The 25,526-nt window shown below is 38.8% G+C and overlaps 1 protein-coding gene across 2 annotated transcripts; it reads right to left on the reverse strand.

Moving 5' to 3' along the window:
- Positions 1-14,086: 14,086 nt before the first annotated feature.
- Positions 14,087-25,258, reverse strand: LOC117982684 (uncharacterized). 2 transcript variants are annotated; one of them, XM_069498949.1, is made up of 10 exons: positions 24,921-25,258; positions 23,936-24,013; positions 22,905-23,043; positions 22,246-22,381; positions 21,311-21,473; positions 20,804-20,857; positions 18,376-18,405; positions 17,057-17,334; positions 16,270-16,407; positions 14,087-15,792 (listed from the first exon to the last, which is right to left on the reverse strand). In XM_069498949.1, the coding sequence occupies exons 1-10, from the start codon at positions 25,027-25,029 to the stop codon at positions 15,694-15,696; spliced, it is 1,224 nt and encodes a 407-aa protein (XP_069355050.1). In that variant the 5' UTR covers positions 25,030-25,258; the 3' UTR covers positions 14,087-15,693. The 2 variants fall into 2 exon arrangements, with proteins under 2 accessions (XP_069355050.1, XP_034824952.1); XM_034969061.2 differs by lacking the exon at positions 18,376-18,405 and having other exon boundaries at positions 24,921-25,256.
- Between the last annotated feature and the right edge of the window lie 268 nt (positions 25,259-25,526).

The raw sequence follows: 25,526 nt of genomic DNA on the forward strand, positions 1-25,526 counted from the left end.
CGTACAAACTACAGAACCTCTTTCAACACTTCAGTCTTTGTTTCAGCAGTACATACTTACTTACCTAACTGTGCTATACACAATCACAAGAGTAGATAAGTATTATGGAGCCTATACACAATGAAGCGAACAATTTACATTCCCTTTTAGCGGTTTCCAATTTAACGGCATTTTATTCCAATGGAAGTTCAGTCCAACTGGTCTCGCGAACCAACCCATTGCGGAAGTAGGTAGGTACTAAATCATCAACATCAATCGTCAACCGATTCCGGTTCCGAACCAGTCCACTGCTGGATATCGGTTACCTGTAAGGACTCCCACACGCCACGGTTTTGCGCTGCCTGAATCCAGCGGCGGCGCCCTGCGATTTGTTTGATGTCGTCTTCTAACGCTGCACTTTCTGGAGCAACTGCTCCAGCACCTTGGGACCCCAACGTCTATCGGTTTTTCGAACTAAGTATGTGGGCCCACTGCCACTTCAGCTTCGCAACCAGCTGAGCTATGTCGGTTACTCTGGTTCTCCTACGGATCTCTTGTATTGTAATGATTTTAGTATAATGTAATAAATAATGATGGCACCTACAGTGCGTTTATTCCTGGAGGCAAGTAAGCCTTAACGGTCTGTAAATAACTAAAATAATATAGAAATCCGACGCAATTCCAGTGCAGCCTTGGAATTGTATTACTGGACTGGAATAAACGGATATTTTATAAATAAATTTATAAAAAATCTGCATTCTCAAGAAGGAGCTAAATTCATCGAGTAAAATGAATTTAATACGGCTCAATCGAAGCATGACATTGCATATGGATGTATTAAATTGCTCTACACGTTCACACTATTTGTTTGTAGCGCTACATATTCATTTACGTACCTAATGTTTAGGTGTAGGTACTTAGCTCTGTACCTATAAAACATCCGTATTTATACAAATTCACTCCAGATACCTTCCTCGCAACAGATCGTATGACATCGAATGAGTAAGTAATATAATTTATTTTATCTAACTACCTTCATTAGACAAATTAATAATTTAACATCATTTCCAACAAACTTAAATCAATTTTTGAAAATAACCTAACAATAGGCTACTGTCTACAGGCAAAGCCCGAAGGTTGTGCTAAGCTAAATCGACACGGTCCATGCAGAGTGAAAATGTGGAGTCTGGGCAGAATCAATATTATTTATTCACTGTAAAAAAAATTAAAGAGCGAAAAAAGTTGAAATCCGGTTTAGATTTTAGAAGTATTTCAAATTATATGAAATTCCTGGATACTCTTCCAGGAATTCCATACTTTTTTTGACCTAGAATCATGAAAATGCCTCACAACAAGGTTTTGATTCCCTTGACGAGTCTTGACAGTCACGACAGGAAGACAGACAGCTGATAACGAAGTGATCCTATAACAGTCCCTTCTTTCTCTAGAGATATGAAACCCAAAAAATGGTAAAGACTATTTTTGAATGAGTGACTACCGCGGAGTAGAAATACTTATTTATATTAGAATCGTCTCTAAGAGGATAGATGTCGTGGCGAAGGTCACTGGCAGCGGCATTTATAGCTCCTTGGGCGGGCGGACCATCCGCGCCCTACCCTAACAGCGTCATCGCTTGCAATATTGACTGTAAATAAAATTAATTGCATTCATACATTATTATGTTAGGACGACTTATAAGTTGAAAGTCGGGTCCGATTCTTGGTAGGGACAATTTGGGACAATAATATAAGAAGCTGGCGAGCAAAACGGTACGATTGCACGAAATGAAAATTTACAGGAGCAACAAAACATGAAAGAAAGCTGTTAAAAATTTACGTAGGTAAGTAATTGTAGCGTTTTGATCAAAATCACGAACTTTAACACGAACGAAACGGCTTAAAACTGTGCTGAAACTGAATCCAGCTCTAGCATAGTTTCAGGCCGTCTTTTAGACATGAATACTCAGGGTGATTGGATCGGGCAAATGTTGCAGTGTTTCTGCGGTAATGGCAAAAATAACAAAACGCGCAACGGCGACGTTTTTTTTTATTATTCAGATACAAGTTAGCCCTTGACTGCAATCACACCTGATGGTAAGTGATGATGCAGTATAAGATGATAGCGGGCTAACCTGGAAGGGGTATGGCAGTTTTTATTAAACCCGTACCCCTTTGGTTTCTACACGGCATCGTACCGGAACGCTAAATCGCTTGGCGGCACGGCTTTGCCGGTAGGGTGGTAACTAGCCACGGCCGAAGCCTCCCACCAGACCAGACCAGAAATTTAGAAATTATAAAATTCCAAACCCCTGCCAGGAATCGAACCCGGGACCTCCGACTAATAAGACCACAGCGCTCACGACTGCGCCAGGGAGGTCGTCAAAACTTGTTTCACAGTCACACTGCAAAGCGCGCATCGTAACGTATCGTAACTGCGTTTTTGCAGCTGCATGGCTTGGGCGTCCGTCGCCGCGTCACGTGCTTCATCCAATTCGTTGTATATACTAAGTACATACAATCATACAAGCTTACACGTGCTTTATGTGAGACGAACTTCCTGTCGTGCAACTGCCGAAAAGAAATATGAAATGTAGGATACAGGAAATCTCACTGGGGTCAAATGCTAATCGAAATTGAAACTTACAGGTATTCATTACTGAAACATTGTGCTACATTTGGTTATTTATGTTTTGAATACCGTTCCAATGGTTGGCCAAGTTATTACTTACTACCTACTACGTAAGCCATGCGCTGTCAAACGCACAAATATACCGATACGACTTAAACACAAGCATGAGTCAGTGGCCTTCGTGAAATGCAAGAACAATACAACAAGTGAAATTAAATTGCAAAAATCTGTAAAGTCAGACGTGTGTACCTGGAAAGTCCTGGACTCCCTAAATAGGAAACCGAAGTCGTAACTACATAAGCATATATTTTAGTTAAGTAGACAGTTATTTTAAAGCTTCTTTGTTTCTTTATCCTACCTACTAGATTTCAGAGAAACCTGATAGATGACAGTTAATGAGCTTAAAAGTAGGTTTTCTTAGGTAAAGACTTACTTTAAATATAGAAAACATGAAAATATGTAGAGTTGTTATAAAAAGAAATCGCGATTCTAGCCAATAGACTGTTATTTATTTACATTTCAGCTGAAAGTTCCAGTTCCAGGGTCACCTCTAGGCCTAGCACAAATTTTTGATAGTATCAGTGTGATGATTATAATCAACTTTGATTGGCTGACACGTCTTTGACTATTGCTTAGAACACGTTGTTAGGTATGTAACAATAATTATCATGCTAAAAGGTCGTCGAACATTATTTGCAGCATCTGTGCAGTTTCCACAAAATCAAGTTTTGTAGAAATACCGTCAAAAGGAGTTGGTTCCATAGTTTGCATGTTACTTGACGTGAATTAAAAAATAAAATAACTAAATAAGTGGGTACTTAATCAATTTTGTTTTTAAATTTAATTTTCTCAATTTAACACACCAAGTAAAACTACTTTTTATCCCAACTAAATCTGGTATCAATCAGCAAAGCAAAACATATTAAGTAAGTATTACAACTGGTATACGTTAAATCTAACCAGCCGTTGCCCTCTGCTTCTTCTGCGTGAATTAGGTTCAACTCAAACCTGAAAATCGTAACGTTCAGACGTCGTTAAGACGTCTGGTGTTCGATCCCGGACTCACACCTTTCCGGATGAGCAATGTGTGTTTTAAGCAACGTGTTGCGCTTTAACGATAAAGAAAAATATCATTAAGAAACCTACATGCCTGAGAGTTATCCATAATGTTCTCAAAGGTGTGTGAAGTATTGGCAGACGCCAATCCACACTTGGCCAGGTGGTACCTACCCTTCTCATTCTCAAAGATCCGGAGGAAACCCGTGCTCAGTCACTAAGATAATCTATGGTCACTACTGAGCTGTCTCACTAGCCAGCGCTGGGTTGTTGTTGTTGATGATAATGATTGTACCTACCAAGGTATTTCGGGTTCCAGATTTCTCAAAACGCTGAATCTCGTTCCAGGAAATTGTATGAAAAATTAAAACCTCTACGAAGGGAAGTCGTGAGAACCAGCCAATGTCCTTTTAAGTATATTGTTTACAAACATTAAGGAAAACTTTCAGCTGCGGTTTTTCATTAGAGGGAGAAGAACAGCCCTATCGTCCTATAAATCTGTCCCTCTTGTACAATCGATGTGACCTTGGCAGTGCGCCGGGAGTGTATATCTTCATAGGCATACCTAACTTTATGCTCAGACAGTCTTATGATTAGGTAACTATGTAGTACTTACCTACTTAAAAAAAGTTATAAAAAAAGAAGCCAAAAAAGACAAAATTAAAAAAAAGAAAAAAAAAGTTACGAAAGATGCAAAAAAAGACAAAAAAGAAAAATAAGAATATTATTATTTAAAAAAAAAAAACTAACATAGTTTAAGTATAAGCCTAGTGTAACGTAGTATCCCTAACGCACTGCACTTAGTGTGTAGTAGCACCAATTTCAACAAAGCAATAAGAAAGGCAAATGGAAAAAAAGTCAATCTTAGTACCGACCTAGAACAGTCTCCGACCGCCATGTCGGAGGAAAAAAGGGAGGAACACATATTAAAAAAAAAAGTACTTAGGTAAATTGGAAACGTTCGTGACGCCTTGTAAGTCTTCCGGCAGATTCGATCAAAGAACCTTATTGGCCTGGCAGTATTTTACCCAGTGGCGGATTTGCCCTTAGGCACAATAGGCCCGCGCCTAGAGCGGCCACATATTAGGGGCGGCCGCTCTGCAATGCATCGTATTAATACTTATAACTAACTTGAACTTATATAAATAATCAATAAGTTCAAGAAAAAACAGGAATAGAAAGTGCGTAAGCAACCAATAAAAGGACAATAGATCATTGTTTTTACGTGAACGAAACAATAGGTCAAGGATCGAGAAAGGCAAAAGCGTAAACACTTACAACCCATATTCACAAATGTTACTATGAGGTCTCATGTTGCGTTCGAACGCACATGGTACAGAAAACCTATTCATAAACAACAGGAGGGACGGACGACACCACCAAAACGAGACCATAAAACTTTACGCGATACATTTTGGCAAAACAATACAGATAGGGTATAGGGTGTATGTCCGAGTGTTTGTGTGATTTAAATAATTTCTGTTTGAAAAATCGCGATTAATAAAGTAAATCCTTGAGAAAACATAATATAAAGAGCGATCACTTCAAAACTTATACCTACGTGATATAAAAAAAAACGATTATTACGGTGCCGATGAATTTTAAAGATGCTAATGGATGCTATAGATTTTTTAGGGTCCCGTAGCCAAATAGCAAAAAACGGAACCCTTATAAATGTATAATGTCATGTCTGTCTGTCTGTATGTCCGTCCGTATGTCACAGCCACTTTTTTCCGAAACTATAAGAGCTATACTTTTGAAACTTGGTAAGTAGATGTATTCTGTGAACAGTTACCAGTAGAGGACATCCAGTGCCTCCTATTTTATTAGTTACTAGTGACTTTAAAATTTTATTCATTGGGGAGTTGAAAAAACATTAAGAAAAAATATTAATTATTCAGTACATAATATTATGTGATTTGAAAAATATACGACTATTAAGTTGAATTCCGAATTTCCGAATTTTCATCTATTGGTCCGGGTACCCTAATGACAATCTTAGTTTTGGGTTTTAAACGATGTTCTGCCATCTGGACACCATCTGGTAGTCACTCGAGTCTTCACTCTCGCGTATCCAAACTAAGTTGACCAATCCCTTAGCAGAGTCCTTTACGTGCAGACGAGTTTTGTAACACACTATAATGATCTGCCCGGGCTTCACTCGGGTGGGATTTAGAATATCAGCGTGGGGGTGAAAATATAGTGCTAGTGCAATTCAAAGAACACACGAACAAAGTGAAAGCATAGTGCTAGTGCAATTTAAAGAACACAAGAACAAAGTGTCTACCAATAAAGACTCAATAGACCGATTCTTAGGTATAGTAAGTACGTTTATAATATTATAATATTACTTATTAGCCTCTCTCATAGGCTAGATTGTAATGATAGTAAAGTATTGTTCTCAGCACTTTACGATAGTAAAAAAAAGCATGGGGGTGGAATTTTCAAAAATCCTAAAACACGTATTTTTTCATTTACCTACCTACATACTTACCAATTCTCTTGGAAATAACTTGAAAAACAACGGACATTCATACAAACTTACACCCCTTATTTAACCCCCTTGGAAGTAAAATTTTCAAAAATCATGAAATACTTACATAATATTTTTATTTTTAACCGAAAGCCACATACATATTATGTATGTATACATACATTGAGATTGACTTGATATTACTTCGTATGGACAGGGCTTTTGAACAAACAAAATGGCACTGACTCAGTGGTGCTTTAGCACCAATGCAACCTCAGTGACGTCTGGCATCAAACGAGTCGTTCATTAGTACCTATCTAAGAGGTGGCGCTGATTTATCTGGTTCCAAAACCGTGAAAAATTTTGGCATCCGCTAAGAAAGGATTTTTGAAAATTTAACCCCTAAGGGGGTGAAATAGGGGTTTGAAATTCGTGTGGTCTACGCGGATGAAGTCGCGAGCATAAGTTAGTCTTTATATGATGAGAGCTGGGAAAGGGGCGGCTCTGGCCTGGGGCCTAGGGCGGCCAAGACTGCAAATCCGCCTCTGATTTTACCCTTGTAGGATTCATAATGAACTAGCCGAAGCCCACGACTTCATCCACACGGATTCACGTTTTTAAAAATCCCATGGGAACTCTTAAATTTTTCGGGATACAATTTTATTCTTCCTTCACGCACTAAGTAAGCAACCAATTGATTTAATTTTTGGCATAAAGATAGTTGAAAGAACCGAGAGTAGTATAGGCTACTTTTTATCCCGGAAAATCAAAGAGTTCCCACGGGATTTTTAAAAACCTAAATCCGTTCGGACGAAGTCGCGGCGCGCATCAGCTAGTATGATATAATAGTGGCCAAAGTTTTTAGCAACTACGTAACTTCCTAAAGTGGCTACGGAACCCTATGTTCTGACTACAGACTACCACCTAAGTATAGAGTACTATACACGCCGGACACCCCCGATCGCCAAGCTTAGGCAGTTGCTTAACATAAAAGTCGGCCCGCGCCCGTTCGGTACCCTCATTCCGCACATTGTCTTGATTACGTGACTTTTTGGGTCCACCAATTACAAAGCATTCTCCCCTGACCCCCGCCAACATTTTACGATTTTGTTTTCATGCAAAACCTTGTTGTTCTCATGTTTCATGCATAGTCTCTGTGGTTCTGACTTAGTCCGAGACGTACCTACTTGACCAGATTTTGTGTGACTTCTAGATTCTAGAAGCCGCGTTGAACATGTTGCCGTTCCCTGCTATGTCTGACCAAGCCTTAAAGGCAATGCTCAATAGACCGTTCCGGGAATCTATTTCGAGCATTGCATCGAGGACGTTTAATTTTACCTGCAATTTCGCGAGTTTCCGCCCACGCTCGAGCTCACCACACTTCAATCTTGTGTTTACTCGAACATATTATTGTTTACAGTAGGTAAATGTGTTACAACTGCTAGGCGAAAATTGTGGCTAACTCTGTTGTACACTAACTAAATGACAGGTCAATATACCTACTTATTGTACAACTAGCTTATACCCGCGACTTCGTCCGCGTGGACTACACAAATTTCAAACCCCCTTAGGAGTTGAATTTTCAAAAATCCTTTCTTAGCAGACGTCTACGTTATAATATCTATCTGCATGCCAAATTTCAGCCCGACCCGTCCAGTAGTCTGAGCTGTGCGTTGATAGATCAGTCAGTCAGTCAGTCACCTTTTCGTTTTATTATAATAATATTTAGAAGAAGAAGATATAAAAAAGAATAACAGAAGAGATAAAAAAGAAAAATAGAAGAAAAAAAGAATTTTTTTGGTATAAGAAAAAGATAACATTAGATTTAGGTAAGTATACCTACCTGTCAATTTAGTTTTAGAGATCCCGTCGACGATAACCTATGTAGCAACTCCGAAGAGAAGTGCCCGGAATCGAACCCCCGAGCTCCCGAATATGAAGCCGACGCGACGTCTTAACCACTCTCAATATCACCGCTGTGCCTTACAACATTGTCACGACTAAATTAATTAGGTGCATACCTTCCTTCTAGCACATTTAACTAACATAGTAGGTAGGTATTTAGTCTGCTGATTATTCAAAACTGACTTGACAAACTACAGGTTTTTAGTTACAGAGAGCGACGCGCACATAATTATTATGAATATGGAACACTAAAATAATATTAAATAAATAATCTAAACCTTTTTTACTATACGAAAGCAAGACGTGTTCTAACTACGAACAATAATAGTGAAACCTCTCACAAACTCAGAACAACCAAGAAAACACAACAGTTGTTTAACAATAGAAACTTTTCGTAAACAATTTAACTTACGAACAATTTACTTACCTAAATGGAAAAAGTTTCACAGTTTAATTGTTTTTTCATTATTTTTCCTCGCATTGACTGTTAGGTACTTACATCTAAAGCAAAGTACCTATTTAGGGGGTTTCTTGCCTGGTAGACTCTGAAACGCTGCGATATAAAAAATAATTATTTGTGTGTTCGTTTGTGCGTTGTGCAAACTGCAGACGAATATGTAACGAACGCGAACGAACGAACACAAACTGTGTGCTTATTACTTTTTTAAATAATAATATGTACTAAGTACCTAATTACTTACATTGAATAACTTTTTTTACTTAAATAAAAATATTACAATAAAACTTATCTAAAACTTTTGATTTATTTAGCTCGCATGTTATCAAAACCCATACACCTATTCTAAAACCTTCAAGCGCCTGAACTGATTTTGATGAGACTTTGTAGGAAGTGATTAAAAGGCTACCTAGGATTTAAAAAATCTTGGTAGGTAAAGCCACGCAGATGAAGTTGTAGGCAAAAGCTACTTATTGCTTAATCAATACTTATAATAAAACTGTAACAGGTCAAATTCTGTACATTGAAGATATTTTGAAATTTTTTTTTCGAGGGCATTGAACCCAAAACTGTAATTTTTTTCATTTTTGTCTGTCTGTCTGTCTGTCTGTATCACGGCCGCGCATCACGCAGAAACTACTGAATGGATTCCAATGAAACTTGGTACGATTTGAGGTCATACTATGAGGAAGAATATAGGATACTTTTTATCCCGAAATTCAGCATGGTTCCCGTAGGAGAGGGGACGAAAAATAAAATGTATACTGAGTTGTAATTCATTAACGCGTAGTCCGATTTCATTCATTCTTTTTTTGTTAGAAAGGGGATATTTTAAAGATTGTTCCGTAAATATTTCAAGGTCATCGGTTTTTAACCGACTGTCAAAAAGGAGGTGGTTCTTTTTTCTACGTCGATTTTTTCGAGGTTTCTGGACCGATTTGCAAAATTTTTTTTTAAATCAACAAAAAAAGTTTACGTCGTGGTCACATAAAAAATTCTGGATTCAACTCCTTAATCCTGATGCTGCAGGGTTACTGCCCGCCTGGGTTATCAAGATTCAGGAAGTGTTCATAGTGAATTCATATTGTAGGTACCAAGCAACGACAACAATCCCGAAAAAACAAAGAGTTCCCGCGGGATTTTAAAAAACGTAAATCCACGCGGACGAAGTCGCAGGAATCAGCTAGTTTAAAAATATGTTTTTCCACTAATCTTGACGCGCAATCGCGCAATCTTAACGAGATGCCTAAATAACAAATTAAAAGCAAAAAGTTCCTGTGTGATGAAGCGAGAGTAAGAGTAAACCTAAACATCTATTTACTACTAGATACGACAGTCGGTGCGTGCTATAGGCCTCGTGAGCTATACCTATCTCTGCGTTTATTAGAGTCCTGTAAGCACTACGTTCAGGTTTTAGGGAGGAGGTAGGGAGAAGTCGATACGACCGCGCAGGCGTACTATATCCCACCGTATCAGATATCAAAGGAGATACTACTCGATAGGCCTTTCATACAAGCTCTGTTCCATAGAAATAGGGTTCAATTCAAACTTGTTGAACAATGTAGTTTAGATAGATTTGGGGTGTTACCATAATTTATGATTATTTGTCGTAAGCTCTGACGCTTGAGTTTACATAAAACTAATAATTTAGGTTAGGTACAAAAGGCTTTGTTCTACCAGATTGTAACACAATTTTGCAACTTTATTTTTCTTTTGTTTTGCAGGATTAAAAAATGTAAATCTGGTTCAAAGGATCAGAATTGTTCATTACAGTAGTGATATTTAGGTTGTCATGCTGTATAATATACAGTGTATATTTGAAACGTTTACTTTTGAATCGTTCATTCATGGTTTCAACTGTCGACCGGCGCAGGTTACCGTACGACATACGGACAGTGTTGTAGGTACCCAGATTATAATATTGTAATGTAGGTGCCTACGTCGTACCTAAGTATTAATTCTTTTTTAGAGCTTAAAATATTTATTACATTTTAAAAAGATACAAATTAAAAGTTAATTAATTAATAATTTAAACTAAAACTAAAACCTTAAAAAATATAATATTATAACTAAAATATATTATTGAAAAGGAGTCCCTTTAGGCAAGGTTCCGAAGATACAGGCAGCGTTCCCCCTTTGAATAGCTAGGCTAATTCTTTGTCCGAGGTAGCTGCCAGCTCTTCGGTCTCCTGTGATGTCGACTAACTAGTATTAATTGTACCTACAGCATGTTCTTATCATTATATTCCAAGTTTGTTTGTTACTCTTTCACGCCACAATGGTAATTGATTTGGCTGAAAAGAATGGATAACCTCTATACCTACGTAGGTACTCTAACTTATAAATCTTATCTTTTTATTTACCTTTTACTTACTTACCTACTAAAATAAATTCATTTCGTGGTTTTGTAACAGTTTAAGTTTTAGGTTTTTGTCCTAGGTCTACATTTAGAACATAAACATGTAGTGATTTTAACAGAAATATAATAATAATAATCATCATCATCATCAATCCATCACCGGCTCACTACAAAGCACGGGTCTCCTGGGTAAATAAACGTAAATCCACGCGGACGAAGTCACGGCTTTCATCTAGTAAGTATACTTACTTGGTAATTTTTCCTTAGTTTGCTTAAAAGATAAACGAATTACAGAAACGCGTATTGACTTCTTACCAATTTGACCTTCTGGAGTTAGGTTTTGGGGTTTTAACTCGTAGGCAGACGTATCAGATCAACATCGTGATTTCATTATCAGTTCACGGTACCTACCTACTCACAACAAGGTCGCATGGGCCACGTTTATTGCGCCTCATTTCGGCGAGAATCTACTTGTTTACCTTTCAAGTAAACTAACTAAATAATCTCTATAATATAAAAATGAATCGCTAAATGTGTTGCTGATCGAGAACAGCTGAACCGATTTCGCTAATTCTTTTTTTATAATATTCCTTGAAGTACCTACGAGGATGGTTCTTACGGAGAGAAAAATTTACAAACATTCCTGAAAAAGAATCGACTGTTAGGCGGTACGAAGTTCGCCGGGGCAGCTAGTAAATAAATAAATAAATCATTTAGTTTCACCAAATTTTACAGCCAAAATTAGGTTAAGCCACCGATGCCTAAAATAAGTTGTAGGTACACCCGTGTTATAGGCATCAGTAGTTTAGTAAAGTACAGTTCCTGTAAGTACCTAAGTAGGAAGTACTTATTTTTATAATATTTTTTGTTGTAATAAAAGTGAAACCTAGAAAAGACAACATTTTACAAAATTCAAAGATTAAAACCAGTTCAGCCTTGATAACAGCTGAACTGCCAAGTTTATTGACAGAAACAGCTGGAATCGCGCCAGACAGGCCTTGTACTTCGTCCAATCCAGTAAGTAGGTATAGTACCTACATTATACATACTAGGTACTTGCAAAACTTAGGTCAACTTGTAAACTATAGTCAACTATGTAAACTATAGTCAACTTGCAAAATAGTAATGTTGTTTCCGATTATTACTTTCCTACGCACACGCAGTTAGGTACTGTAATTGGGTTGTTTACCCTTTATTTTGAAAAAAATAGACAGTAGGTATGAGCACTATCTATAGGTAAGTATATCTATACGCGATAGGTTGAAATGGGGTATGAGGCGGGGGGAAATCCCACACACCTGCACGTCATCCGCGCTATCCCGCACCGGGTTAACCGTAAAGCTTGTGCTAGGAGTAGGTACGACAATTATAGTGCATCGGGTGGGGTTTGAACCGCCGACCTTTCGGAATTCAGTCCGCTCCTCAACCGTTGAGCTATTGAGGCTCAAATTTCAAAGGTAGGTAGATAGATTGAAATCTAACATGTAAATAATTAACTTCTAATAAGTTTGATGAGAAGATTGGTAGCGTGTATGGTAGCATGCAAGATGCAGCGTTGCGGTGCATCGATCGCACGACCTACTTGCAGGTCAAACTGCCTCCCTTGTGCACCTTTCGACCCCGCCCGCGTCGGCCTAGCAAGGGCTGACAATATATTTTTAATCACTTTAAAAATATTATGGTAAATTAAAACTACCTGACTATTCATAAGCACTTTTAAAAAGTTTACATGAATAAAAAAAACATTCTATTCTATTCTATTCTATTATTTAAGTATATTACTCAATATTAGACCAATTAAAGCTGTGATAGCCTAGTGGTTAGGACATCCGCCTTCTAATCGGAGGTCGGGGGCTTGATCACGGGCACTCACCTCTATCTTTTCGGAGTTATGTACCTATACGTTTTAAGAAATTAAATGCTTATCACTTGCTTTAACGGTGAAGGAAAAAACCGTGAGGAAACCTGCATGCCTGAGAGTTCTCTATAACGTTCTCAAAGGTGTGTGTGAGTCTACCAATCCGCACATGGCCAGCGTGGCTACGTAGGCAGACCAAAACCCTTCTCACTTTGAGAGGAGACCGTCCTCTGTAGTGAGCCGGCGATAGGTTGATCATGATGATGATGACTCAATAGACCCATATACATGATGTTAAAAAATCAATTATGTGGCTCATAGAGTTCCACATCACTGATGTGGCTAATCCCACGCCTGTTGCAATCTGTAAATTGACAGATCTAAATCTAATTCTGTCCTTTTCCGCACCAAGCATTATGAAAGTGACAGCAATATATTTAGACCAGTTAGGTACCTATTTTGGTTTAGTTTGAAGATGTGCCTACAACATAAGTCACAATTTTTGCAACCCTAGCTCTGACCGCAGAGTCCATTAAATTTTTTTAGGCTTTATGAAGTTTTGTAATGCCCATTTCGAAATCTTCATAGCCTTTTGAATATTTAAAATATAGTTTTTACACTTCTTTTTTTATATTAGGTACGAAAGCCAATGACCGAGCTTTATTGAAAGATTTCTGTACGGGGTGTAACCAGAACGTTGGCAAAAACGAAGACAGGCGATAGTACTGATGATACCACAAAAAAAAAAACCGAAAAAATCCTATAATTAGTGCAAATAAAATATCTGACTGGACTGACGCTAGAGGTCAACGAAGGTTGCGTAAGTAGGCCACTCGGAGTCAAAGCCGCGTCGTAGGCGGGGCATTGACCCGAGTTTTGCACGCTATACATATGGGTTTGAAAAATACTAAATGGGGCAAATAGTTATTGGTATTGGATTGTGTTTCGGTATTATAACAATAACGCTAAGTTTTTGCTAGCGTTTTAGTTACATCCCGTATTACCAATACCTAGTACCTGTACTAGAAACATTTGAATGCATTTTAAAATCTACTTAAATATTTTATTAAGTTTATTTAAGTTTGGTTAAGACGTCGGCGTCCTGTTGGGGGGGTAGGGAGTTCAACCCCGGGCACGCATCTCCAACTTTTCTGAGTTTGTACCTACGTTTTAAGCAATTAAATATCACTTGCTTTAACAGTGAAGGACAACATCATGAGGAAACCTGCACACCTGGGAATTTTTAAGTGTGTGAAGTCTGTCAATCCGCACTTGACCAACGTGATGGACTATGCTAATGGCTCAATAGTGAGCCGACAATAGGTTGTTGATGATGAATACTAAAGGGGGGATAAATAAAAAAAGTTCACGTGAGTATACTTATTTATCAATAATCATAATTCTTATTGTTAAGGTATTAGATTCTTTTACTTAAAATTATATTATACTTTCCTATTTACCTAACTTTACACTTATCACTGTCGAATAAATAATATTATGTACAGTGGGTATAGTACGCGACAGGTCGAGATGACAATCGGGGAGGGAACACACCCGCACTAATCAAATGAGGGCAAGCGCGGGCGACTTCCGGGTGTGGGTGTGCGGGGGCGTCCCGCCGCCTCATACCCCGATTGCCATCTCAACCTGTCGCGGACTATAGAACAATGCTAATCTAAATATATAAAAGGAAAAGGTGACTGACTGACTGACTGATTGATCTATCAACGCACAACTCAAACTACTGGACGGATCGGGCTACAATTTGGCATGCAGATAGCTATTATGACGTAGACACCCGTAAGGATTTTTGAAAATTCAACCCCTAAGGGGGGGGGGGGGGGGGGGGGGGAATAGGGGTTTGAAATTCGTGTAATCCACGCAGGCGAGGTCGCGAGCATAAGCTAGTATAACTATATAACTCGTTGCAGTTTTTGTTTAGAAATTAATGTTCAAGTTTTTTTTAGTTTTTTTAGTTTGTTTAGTAAGTTGTTCCAAATTAGCACTAAAACTAACCTAAAATTATGTAAACGTTAATAAAATTCTAATATAACCTTTCTGTATGTACATTGTACAACTTACGAGTAATTTAAAAGATACACACATACCTGATGTAACACGCTGCGATTTTTAGAATTTACATATATTGCAGCAAATTACTTTTATATTTTATTTACAAAACTATGGAGTTCTACATTAATATACAGTGCGACAAGGCTATCTTGGCGTTTGAATGACATTGACAGGGGGCGCTGTTGAAGAACAAAGGCTTAGAATATTCAAACAAGAACAAAGGGGACGGCAACGTTAGTTCCGATTTTCGCCACGCGCCAAGATTGCCTTGTCGCACTGTAACAATGGTGATACCACATCTCGCCCCTCACACTCCGCACGATTGTTCTTAGTTACTAAATCCACGGAGAGAAGTTAGTATAGGCAAAGTGAACTAGAGAGAGATACATCTCGGTTTGATCCGAAATCTATGGTGACGTAAAATCAAAGAAAAATAGGTACTTTAGGGCTACCTGTGTCAAATGTACTAACGTTTGATGCCCGTCAGTGACGTCGAAGCCTCAACGTTAGCAAGAAGTTACCTTACTGTCGAACTCTGGTATAGGTTAATCTTTATAACGTAATCTCATACAAATTACGACAAAAAACTCAGTGCGCGTTAACCATTTTGAGTGGTCAACCAATCACAAACATCTTATAAAAAAAAAACTAAATTCAATTCGAAAATATAGTTCCGTTTATGATTGGTTTGTGATCAAAATGGTTGACGCCCACTGAGATTTTTGGCTCTGTCTCTTGTATGGGATTACGTAACAGAGAGAGCACTATACTAACAACTTCTTTTCGCGGATAGAGTATAGACAACTCAGTTGGCCGACTGTATAAGTGTCTTTAAACTGTGATATGGATACACGGGTTCAAGCACCTCGCCGGAAGCGTTTGTGGTGCCTGTGGTAAAGCTGTAGCTAATAGCGATGTCTGTTGGGGTACATGTTCGGGTTCTGCACGTTGGGGTTGGACTGCTGCACCGGGTAACCCTGCGTTATGCTACCCGGCTTTGCGGACTGGAAAAAAGACCACATTATTAGTGCTTCTAGTTACTTTATAATCGTTGTCTTGGGCGCGTTTGGAACCCTCGTAGCTTTAGTTTTTAAGTTCGCGTCGAAATTATCACCACTATATCATCTTACAAATGCAACAACAGACTTTCAAAAAGTGTAATTTATTACCTATTTTGAACCGACTTCCAAAAAGGAGGTGGTTTTCAATTCGGCCCGTTTTTGTTGAATAAAGCATTTAATTTGATTTGATTTGATTTGTTGCTATTGTGCTTTGTAAGGTCTACATTTCCTGAGGTTGCTCCAGTGTCGGAGCGAAATGTGCGTCGACTGTGTTTTGGGGGATTTGTGTGGTGCTCGATGGAGGTGCGTATAGCTTGGTTGGTGGCTTGCTTTTCCTGCGTGTTTATCAGTGGGAGGACGGGCGGAGCATGTATGCTGCATGTTGCACCATACAGATTTGTCTGTTTCAGCGGATGTTACCTGTATGTTGGAGTGCTGCGGCGCGGGCGCGGACGGGTGTATGGAGAGGTGCCGGCTGGAGGGCGGCGGCTGAGCGTACACCACGCCGCTGCTCACTGACGGGTGATGCGCCTCGCTCAAGCCGATTAACACTTGCGGCTAAGCATTACAACATTAGTTAGAATAGAATAGAATAGAATAGAATGTTTTTTTATTCATGTAAACTTTTTAAAAGTGCTTATGAATAGTCAGGTTTAATTAATTAGGTTTAATTAGTTAATTCAACCTTATACATAAATAAAAAAATCTAGACCGTTTTTATTATTATTGTTATAACTGTTGGTTGATTTACACTAACGAGAAGCGAAGTAAGTACTTTTCGAAGTATTTTTACAGTCGAAGCTAATTGAAGCGTCAATAGTGACAGTATAAAATTTTACATAAAATTTTGACGTCTATCTCCACAAAGTAAAGGGCAAACTAGAAAGAAAAAACCTGTCAGGTGCATGTCCGATGTATCTTCGTGCAAGATATAACTATGTACTTTTTAGTTTGTATTGCGGCCATTTTGGAATCCACCATCTTGGTTTCTATTATTTGTTGTTATAGCGGCAATAGAAATACACACTCTGTGAAAATTTCAATTCTCTTCCTATTACGGTTCTTCAGATACAGCGACTTCGTCGCGAGCTTCTGGATTTATGCTTTACATTAACACTCTAAAAAAAATGCAAAAATCACCTGTGTTGCAGAAAATTACTCGTACTGCGCAAAATTATCCGTGTTGCAGAAAACTAAAGAAAATTACCTGCGTTTCCTTCTTGGGTTCAGGCTGCGAATCCCTCTTCAGCATATTATCCAAGTACAAATGCTGTTGCTGAGTGGGGGCATACAGCAGCCCCGTATGGTGCGGTTGGTGCAACGTGTGCGGCGTGTGTGGCGTGTGCACGTGCGGCGTGTGCGCGTGCTGCGCGTACAGCAGCGGCGGAGGTCGCTCCGTCACGACCACTCCCGACGTGGGCATGGCGTAGTACGCGCCTGATTGGACGCCGGATCCGCTCACGCCGGATGCGTATTGGGAGGATTCTGGTAATTTTGAATATCTGTTACTTAATCGAAAAGCGCCTTTGAAGAAAGGAAAAAGAAAGTAACGTTTATTTCTTTAATTTTGCCATACATCACGTGTTATATATACCTAAGAGTTGGTTATCCCGGCATTCCTCCACTTGAGTATTACGGCCAACATACCTCAAGCAGAAGAAGCGCCGGAATAAACTGTGTCATGTGTGGCACAACCCAAAAAAAAAGGTTCCGACTCAGCATAATGCTATAAGCCTTGATAGTTGATACACAAGAGCATATAGCGCATATTTTCAGCCAAGACAAAGGTTCTTGGCTGAAAATGACGACCCATGACGACATTTTCTTGACGAAATGAAATGAAATCCACAGCACCGCACACTGTGTCACATTTGTCAACGCGCTTATAGACAAAGTAGACATTTACTTTTATTGTAGGTCAAAATTTCACGTTAACCCTAATTTCAGCCACCCTCATGTATCTGGAACCTAATGTGGCCTTGTTTTCTTTGATCCATACCGACATCGACAGAGTGCAAACCGTAGAATATTATGTGACGACTTAGTACAGATGTTCTATTTTACGAAGACCGTTTGGCTATGTCTGTGTAAATGCACACGATCATATTGTCGTAGTGTGCGTGGCGCTTAGTTTCAACCGCGACGCGGCGTTTACGCTACACACACAAATGCGTGAACGCTTATCGTTACACTCAAAACTACATTCAAGGCTGAGCGGTCATCGTGAAATAGAACATCTATAATAATAACAGATATTCTGATACAAATAAGAAGATTAATTTAATCAGTAGACATTATGTCGAATGAAAGGTGTTCAGTGCGACAAGGTTCTCTTGGCACTTCAATGACATTGACAGGGGGGCGTTGTTGGAGAACAAAGGCTTAGAATATTCAAACAAGAACAAAGGGGACACTTGACTGCAACGTTAGTTCCGATTTTTGCCACGCGTCAAAATAGCCTTGTCGCACTGTAAGACCTTTATGTTATAGGGTCTAAACTCTATGAAACTTCAGATTGATACTTACGCTCGGATACTCTATTTGAATAGCCTCCTTCTTTATGATAGCAGTGAAAATATATACCGATTAGTAATTCATTTGTTTTACATTGTTAAAATTATTGTGTTAGATCGCCCCAAACTCCAAGCAAGTTCTGAGTTAGGCTGATTTCTATAGACAATTAAAACGAGACAGATTTATGTGACTACCGCAGTTCCCTTCCCAGTTATGGCTAGCAGTAACTTTTTTTGTGAATGAAGTTTTAGAAGTCATCCTTTTAAGATATGGCGGAAAAAGGTAAACACATAATAACCTCACTAAAGCGATGCTTGCTTTGAGTTCAGAGTTTTGGACAACCTTTGGGTAGTAAAAAGTTTGAAATGAGCTTATTAATAAGGTTAGTTTAGATCCCAAATTACAATTCACGATGAAGAGGTAGAAAACAAACACAGAAACATAAGGCAACTTTTAAAATAAAAATGACTGATGATGCAAAGTGGAAACAGAAAATTAATATTTATATAGAAGAATGACACAATTAATAAGGTAAAGGAATGTCAAAGAACAAAAGTACCCCATAAGCAGAACACGACACAACGAAAGACATGTAAAGTTCAGCAAGACAAGCGCAACATTCTACTTTCGGATCCAACCGTTAGAAAAAACAAACTTAGCCAACCAAATACGAGGGTTAGGTTCATCATCATCATTATCATGATCAACCCATCACCGGCTCACTACAAAGTACGGGTCTCCTCTCAGAGTGAGAAGGGTTTTGGCCATAGTCTACCACGCTGGCCATATGCGGATTGGTAGACTACACACACCTTTGACAACATGAAGAACTCTCAGGTATGCAGGTTTCCTCACGATGTTTTCCTTCACAGTTAAAGCAAGTGATATTTAATCCGAAAAGTTAGAGGTGCGTACCCGGGATAGAACCTCCAACGTCCGATTAGAAGGCGGACGTCCTAACCACTAGGCTCTCACAGCTGTAGCAGAGGGTTAGGTTAGGTTAGTTAAAATCCTACCGCCTCAAAAACAAAATCCCTTTAGTTAGGCAGAGCGTCCTTTATTCCTTTCTACCTTCACAGGAAACGTGAATAGGCATCTTCAAAACAGGTTCGCTTCACCTTAGGCTGCATCAACACCATGTCTAATGTTGAAAGAAAACTAAGTTGTTTGTAAAGTATTATTCCTGATTTTTTAAAAAAATGACTTTTTTTTAAAGAATATTAGCCATGTTAAATGACTAATATTCCCCTTTCCTCTCCAACTAAGCGTCAGGCTTGTGCTAGAAGTAGGTACGACAATAGTGCAACGGGCGGGGTTTGAACCGTCGACCTTTCGGTTTTCAGTCCACTCCTTTACCGGTTGAGCTATTGAGGCTCTAATTCTTGACTAAAGATAAGGAATATATTCTAGATAGGCCTGCAGAGGGTGGCCTCTCATGCTTGAAGAAAGATATTACAGTTATTTTAATTGACACGCAAAGACCGCGGATACACCTGTAAGATTTTACACACGTATGTAGCTTACATGATTAACTTACGATAAATTACTAATGTAAACACTCTTATAAGTACATTTACCTTAGTAAATTTGTTCTCAACAGTTCTCAATTAATTACGTAAGCTATACTTAACTGAGTAAAACTTACAGGTGTAATCGCGGCTAAACAATTGGATCCGATGGTAATAAATATGCTAGTTGTCAGTAACTAGTTTAAGTAACTATTTCTAGTTTTAATTATTATTATTATGATTGTATTAATGAACAATGAAAAACTAAATTATAAGTGAAACCAAAATTCTTGAATGCTTTGTGGTGAGTCGCGTCTCATTAAATAGCCTGCCTGCCGCTGCCAGGCGAATGGTGGTGGAGGTGTAGTGCAAATTTGTCTTTTGTCTTCGTAAGAAAAGCAAAGCAAAAAGATGTTGGATTAATTGGTATCGTTTGCTAACTTCTGAAGCGGAATCTGGTTTTAGGAACATAAAATATGTTTGGCTCTTTAACGCGCGGGATGAAGTCTCACTCTGGCTGCCGTGCAACTGTGCGCGTTCCAAAGGCAGTCCAGTTCCAAAGGCAGCCAGAAATTCTTGACTCCAATGAGCCACCATTTGTCGGATTGGCTGCCGCAGTGCGCGCGGGGGGGGGGGGGTCTTAGCATCAAATAGATTAGCGGGGAGTAGTGATGGGTTATACATAAAATACTAGAACAGAGTATTAATCTACGCGCCTTGCATAAGGGCGCATTAAGGGCCTGTTTATATATACCGGCGCAAACAAGGAAGTCCGAGAATTCAAGAAGCTTGGCATCACCTACACATAGGTCTAGCTCGATGGACGATTCACATAAAGGTTAATAGATGATGTATGGTAGCTGAAACAAGTAAGTGGATGGGTTTGCGTGCACAAGCGACAGTGATCCTACTTGTATGTGAATGCAACTCACTATTCCAAAGAACTGCGCGCGCCATTTGGCGGCCCATTCGACCATCCTCTACCTCTGCAAAAGATATTTTAGTGTACTGTAGCATTTAATGTAGTAATGCCACCTGGTCCTCATTTATTATTAGTATTGATTGAAAATGTCAGGGCAATCCCGCACTGCAAAAATTGACCGCGCGATTTTTTTGCAGCTTTGTGACGTATGAACCCGTTTGCGAGTGCGTACAGCTTCATACAATTTCCATAATATGAAATAGAATTCTGCGGTAAAAATCACGCGGTCAAATTTCGCAGTGCAGGCTTACCCTTACTCGTACGATACGAGAGAATTCTAAATTACTTATTTTTTTTTTATTCCATAATATTAATTTCAACATTTTCCTGGTCATCAGAGTCAGATAAATGGACTACAAAGTGATCATATAAGGTCCCTTTTTTCTCTTTGAGATACAGCACCTTACAAACTATACAGAAATATCCTAATAATCATAAAGCGGTACACGTAACTCACTATGGTCTGAGTACACAGTATGGTGCTTCATAGGAGGCTGGTGTAGTCTGTGTGTGTACAGAGCGTATGTGGGGGACGGGCTGCGGGGGCGCTTCACACTGGCCTGCATGGGCCGGACCATGCTCTGCTGTTGCGAAACGAACATGTAGTTCGAGTGCTTATTCTTAAACAAAGAAAAAGAAACTGGTTAATTTTAGTAATAGTGGCGTGTAGCTTATTTTTTAACCGACTTCAAAAAAAGGAGGAGGTTCTCAATTCGTCGGAATCTTTTTTTATTTTTTATTTCTTTTTTTTTTTATTTTTTATGTATGTTCCCGGATTACTCGAAGACGCCTGGACCGATTTTGAAAATTCTTTTTTTGTTTGAAAGGGTATACTTCAAAGTTGGTCCCATTTAAATTTGGTGAAGATCTGATGAACATCTTCGAAGATAGATAATGGAACACTAATCAAAAAAACACTATCATAAAAATTATAAAATATAGTAAAAAGCAAATATGTCATTTCTCGGTCAAAGAGCTGCATTGTAATATGGGCCTTTGAAAGTAGACCCATAACTGCAAAGTGTCGCTACTAGATGACATTAACAGTCGCTTCAGTACTGAGTGAATATACATATCAATTTCGTCACTGACAGTAAGCGAAACCGTGGCATAGAGGACAAGGCGTCGGGCGCAAACCCAGAAGACGCAGGTTCGAATCCTGCCGCTTCCGCAATTTTTTATATGTATTGAAAATTATTTAGAAATTTCCTTGAAGTGTAGTAAAAACACTCATACGAGAACAAAGGCTAATAAAAGATTAGATTATTCAAACAAGAACAAAGGGCACACTTGACGGCAAAGTTAGTTCCAATTTTCACCACACGCCAAAAGAGTCTTGTTGCACTGTGTCTGTGGATGATTATTGATTTGTGATTGGTGTAAAAAGCTTACCTTATTCATTCCATGTGAGGTGAGGGGGGGAGGCCTGCCTTGCGTGGGCGGGGGCTCGCCTTGCCCTGTCGATGTGGGCATTGGGAACATCGGCATGGGCAAATTGCCCATTGGCATCTTCATTGGTTGCATTTCACTGTAAAATAAAAATGAAATAATACTAGGATTGCAGAATACATTGAAAACTAGATGGCTAGTATCAGATTAATTTGGGTTTTCTGGTTAGAAATTCTGTTTTTAGGGTTCCGTACCTCAAAAGGAAAAACGGAACCCTTATTGGATGTTGTCTGTCTGTCTGTCAAGAAACCTACAGGGTACTTCCCGTTGACCTAGAATCATGAAATTTGGCAGGTAGGTAGATCTTATAGCTGACATTTGGGGGAAAATCTGAAAACCGTGAATTTGTGGTTACATCACACAAAAAAAATTAAATTGTGGTCGGGAACTAATAATTAGTAATATTTTCAATTTTCTAAGTAACATAACTATATCAAGTGGGGTATCATATGAAAGGTCTGTGCAGTCTAAAACAGATTTATTTATTTTTATGTATTAATTATGTATGTTGTATGTATTTGAATTATCCTGCAAAATGTCGAAAAATTCGTGAAATGAAGTCTGTTAAAAAGGACAGAAATAAATGAAAAGCTTTGTCTTACTTAGTTTCCTTTTGCTGCTGTCGTTTCCTGATTTCATCTTCATTGAGCACTCTCTTGAGTTGCATGAACAATTGCTGTTTCTCCTTTTCCAATTGCTTTAGTTTTAGTTCTAGTTGCTCAATTTGCTCCTTTGTTTCTTCTATAATAAAATGTTTAGCATAAGAACATCAATATAAATCCATACTAATATTATAAATGCGAAAGTGTGTGTCTGTTTGTCTATCTGCTAGCTTTTCACGGCCCATCCGTTTAACCGATTTTGATGAAATTTGGTACAGAGATAGCTTGCATCTCGGGGAAGGACATAGGCTACGTTCCCGCGGGATTTAAAAAAATGTAAATCCACGCGGACGAAGTCGCGGGCATAAAACGAACAAAATTTTTCACGGTTTTGGAACCAAATAAATCAGCGCCACCTCTTAGATACTAATGTTTGAAATCCAGACGTCACTGAGGTTGCATTGGTGCTAAAGCACCACTGACTCGGTGCCATTTTGTTTTTTCAATAGCCCTGTCCATACGAAGTAATATATAAGTCAATGTATAAGAAAAAGAAATGTAGATCTTTCGTAACGAGCCAGAAAGATTATATCGATTTATTCAATTTCCCACGCTACGCCAGATTGGCGGCTCTAACAGCGCCCTATCACAACCTCTGTCGGATTAGGCAAGGGCTCTGTTACAGCTGTACAAGAAGGCTCTACGTAAATAAGTAACAAATAGCTCAACGGGTAAAGGAGTGGACTGAAAACCGAAAGGTCGACGGTTCAAACCCCGCCCGTTGCACTATTGTCGTACCTACTCCTAGCACAAGCCTGACGCTTAGTTGGAGAGAAAAGGGGAATATTAGTGATTTAACATGGCTAATATTCTTTAAAAAAAAATATAGAGGAATAATCGAGTCATCATCATCATCATCAACCGATAGACGTCCACTGCTGGACATAGGTCTCTTTTAGCGACTTCGGGTATTTTAAGAACAGAGTGTCATATTCCTAAAAGAAAAATGCCTCCTCTAAAAAGTAACAGACCCAATGTCATAACATCCTGTCTTTCTCTTGCCTCACGCTCTTTTCTCAGTCTCTCTTCCTCCACCTCTGCTTCATACTCTGGAAAAGAATAAGTAAAATGAAGATGTGCTAGTACTTTTGACGACCTCCCTGGCGCAGTGGTAATCACCGTGGTCTTATTAGTGCGAGTCCGGGTTCGATACCCGGCAGTAATTTAGAATCTATAATTCCTAAATTTCTGGTCTGGTCTGGTGGAAGGCTTCGGCCGTGGCTAGTTACCACACTACCAGCAAAGCCATGCCGCCAAGCGATTTAGCGTTCCGGTACTATGCTGTGTAGAAACCAAAGGGGCATAGGTTTATTAAAAATTACCATGCCCTTTCCAGGTTAGCCCACTTTCATCTTAGACTGCATCGTCACTTACCATCAGGTGAGATTGCAGTCAAGGGCTAACTTGTATCTGAGATTTTTGTAGAATGAGCAGTCATACACCTCATTTCAGGTTTTTTTTTAATATCTTTATTTATTTTTAAAGGGCTTATATACAATATGTATATGACAACTCTATAGTACCTTATAACATAGATTAACTTTATTAACAATTATTAATAAAATCAAATTCTATATACTTACCTAATATTCTGGATTATTTGTTTTTCAAACACGAACATATTACAGACAAGATAACACAAGAAACACGCCATAAAATACAATTGTAGTTTACTATCAGATCTTAGTGTTAATAACCAGGAAAAACTTAAGATACTGTTTCAATATCAATGTTAACTAACGATAGATATAAATTAAGATATGCTCAGGCTCAAAAAGCAAGTCTACGAGGCTATCCGCCGTACACCGCCACCAGGATCAAAGTGATCTGGTTCTTGTGCAGACGGTCACTATCAGACTAAGTTCTATTTATACTATTAGAAAGAACAAGAAGAGCTATTTACATAGGCATGAACGCGTCAGCAAAAGCTGCCCTTTGTAAATAATAATAACCCACCTTCTTTCTTTCTCTGCCGTTCTCGTATGATATATCTCCTGAGAGCATTCCACATTTTCTGGTCTGCATCGTTTTGTTCTTCTGGCGTTGTTGATGTTACAGCAGGCATCTTTGAGTCGTGCTTGTATTTTATAGTAGCCTAGCAGGAGCAGGTACATACATATTCTATGAGTAGGTCACTGCAATTGATTTCTAGGAAGTTGACTTGTAGTGCTTGTAGGGATATTTTGTTATTCACAATTTACATTGTACCTATACCTACTAAAGGAAATCTACAATTTAGAACTTAATAATAATTTCGTTTTTATATTTTTTATTTTCGCGTCATCGAAGATTTCGTAAAACCCTGCATCACAGCTGATTGGCTGAATTTGTTAAATTCCTGTTGCAACAATGCATTGCAGCCAATCATATTAGTATATTATCTATGGCAGCCAATAGTGAGCGAGTGTTAACCAATCTGAGGTGATTGTGATCGTGACATTGTAGCTGTCATTCTACAATCGAGCACCATGCGAGCAGTGGCCCTATCGCGGTTGTTTGACAGCTACAATGTCACGATCGCAATCATCTCTGATTGGTTAATGCTCGCTCACTATTGGCCAC

This window comes from Maniola hyperantus, chromosome 5, assembly GCF_902806685.2.
Source record: "Maniola hyperantus chromosome 5, iAphHyp1.2, whole genome shotgun sequence".
Taxonomy (NCBI): domain Eukaryota; kingdom Metazoa; phylum Arthropoda; class Insecta; order Lepidoptera; family Nymphalidae; genus Maniola; species Maniola hyperantus.

Coding starts and splice junctions, on each gene's coding strand:
- LOC117982684 (XM_069498949.1), bottom strand. CDS start 25,029: ATGCCTGCTGTAACATCAACAACGCCAGAAGAACAAAACGATGCAGAC. Junction 23,044..23,935: donor ACAGGATGTTATGACATTGG/GTCTGTTACTTT, acceptor ATTTTATTATAG/AAGAAACAAAGGAGCAAATT. Junction 15,793..16,269: donor CGCAGCACTCCAACATACAG/GTAACATCCGCT, acceptor TCTTTTTTCCAG/TCCGCAAAGCCGGGTAGCAT.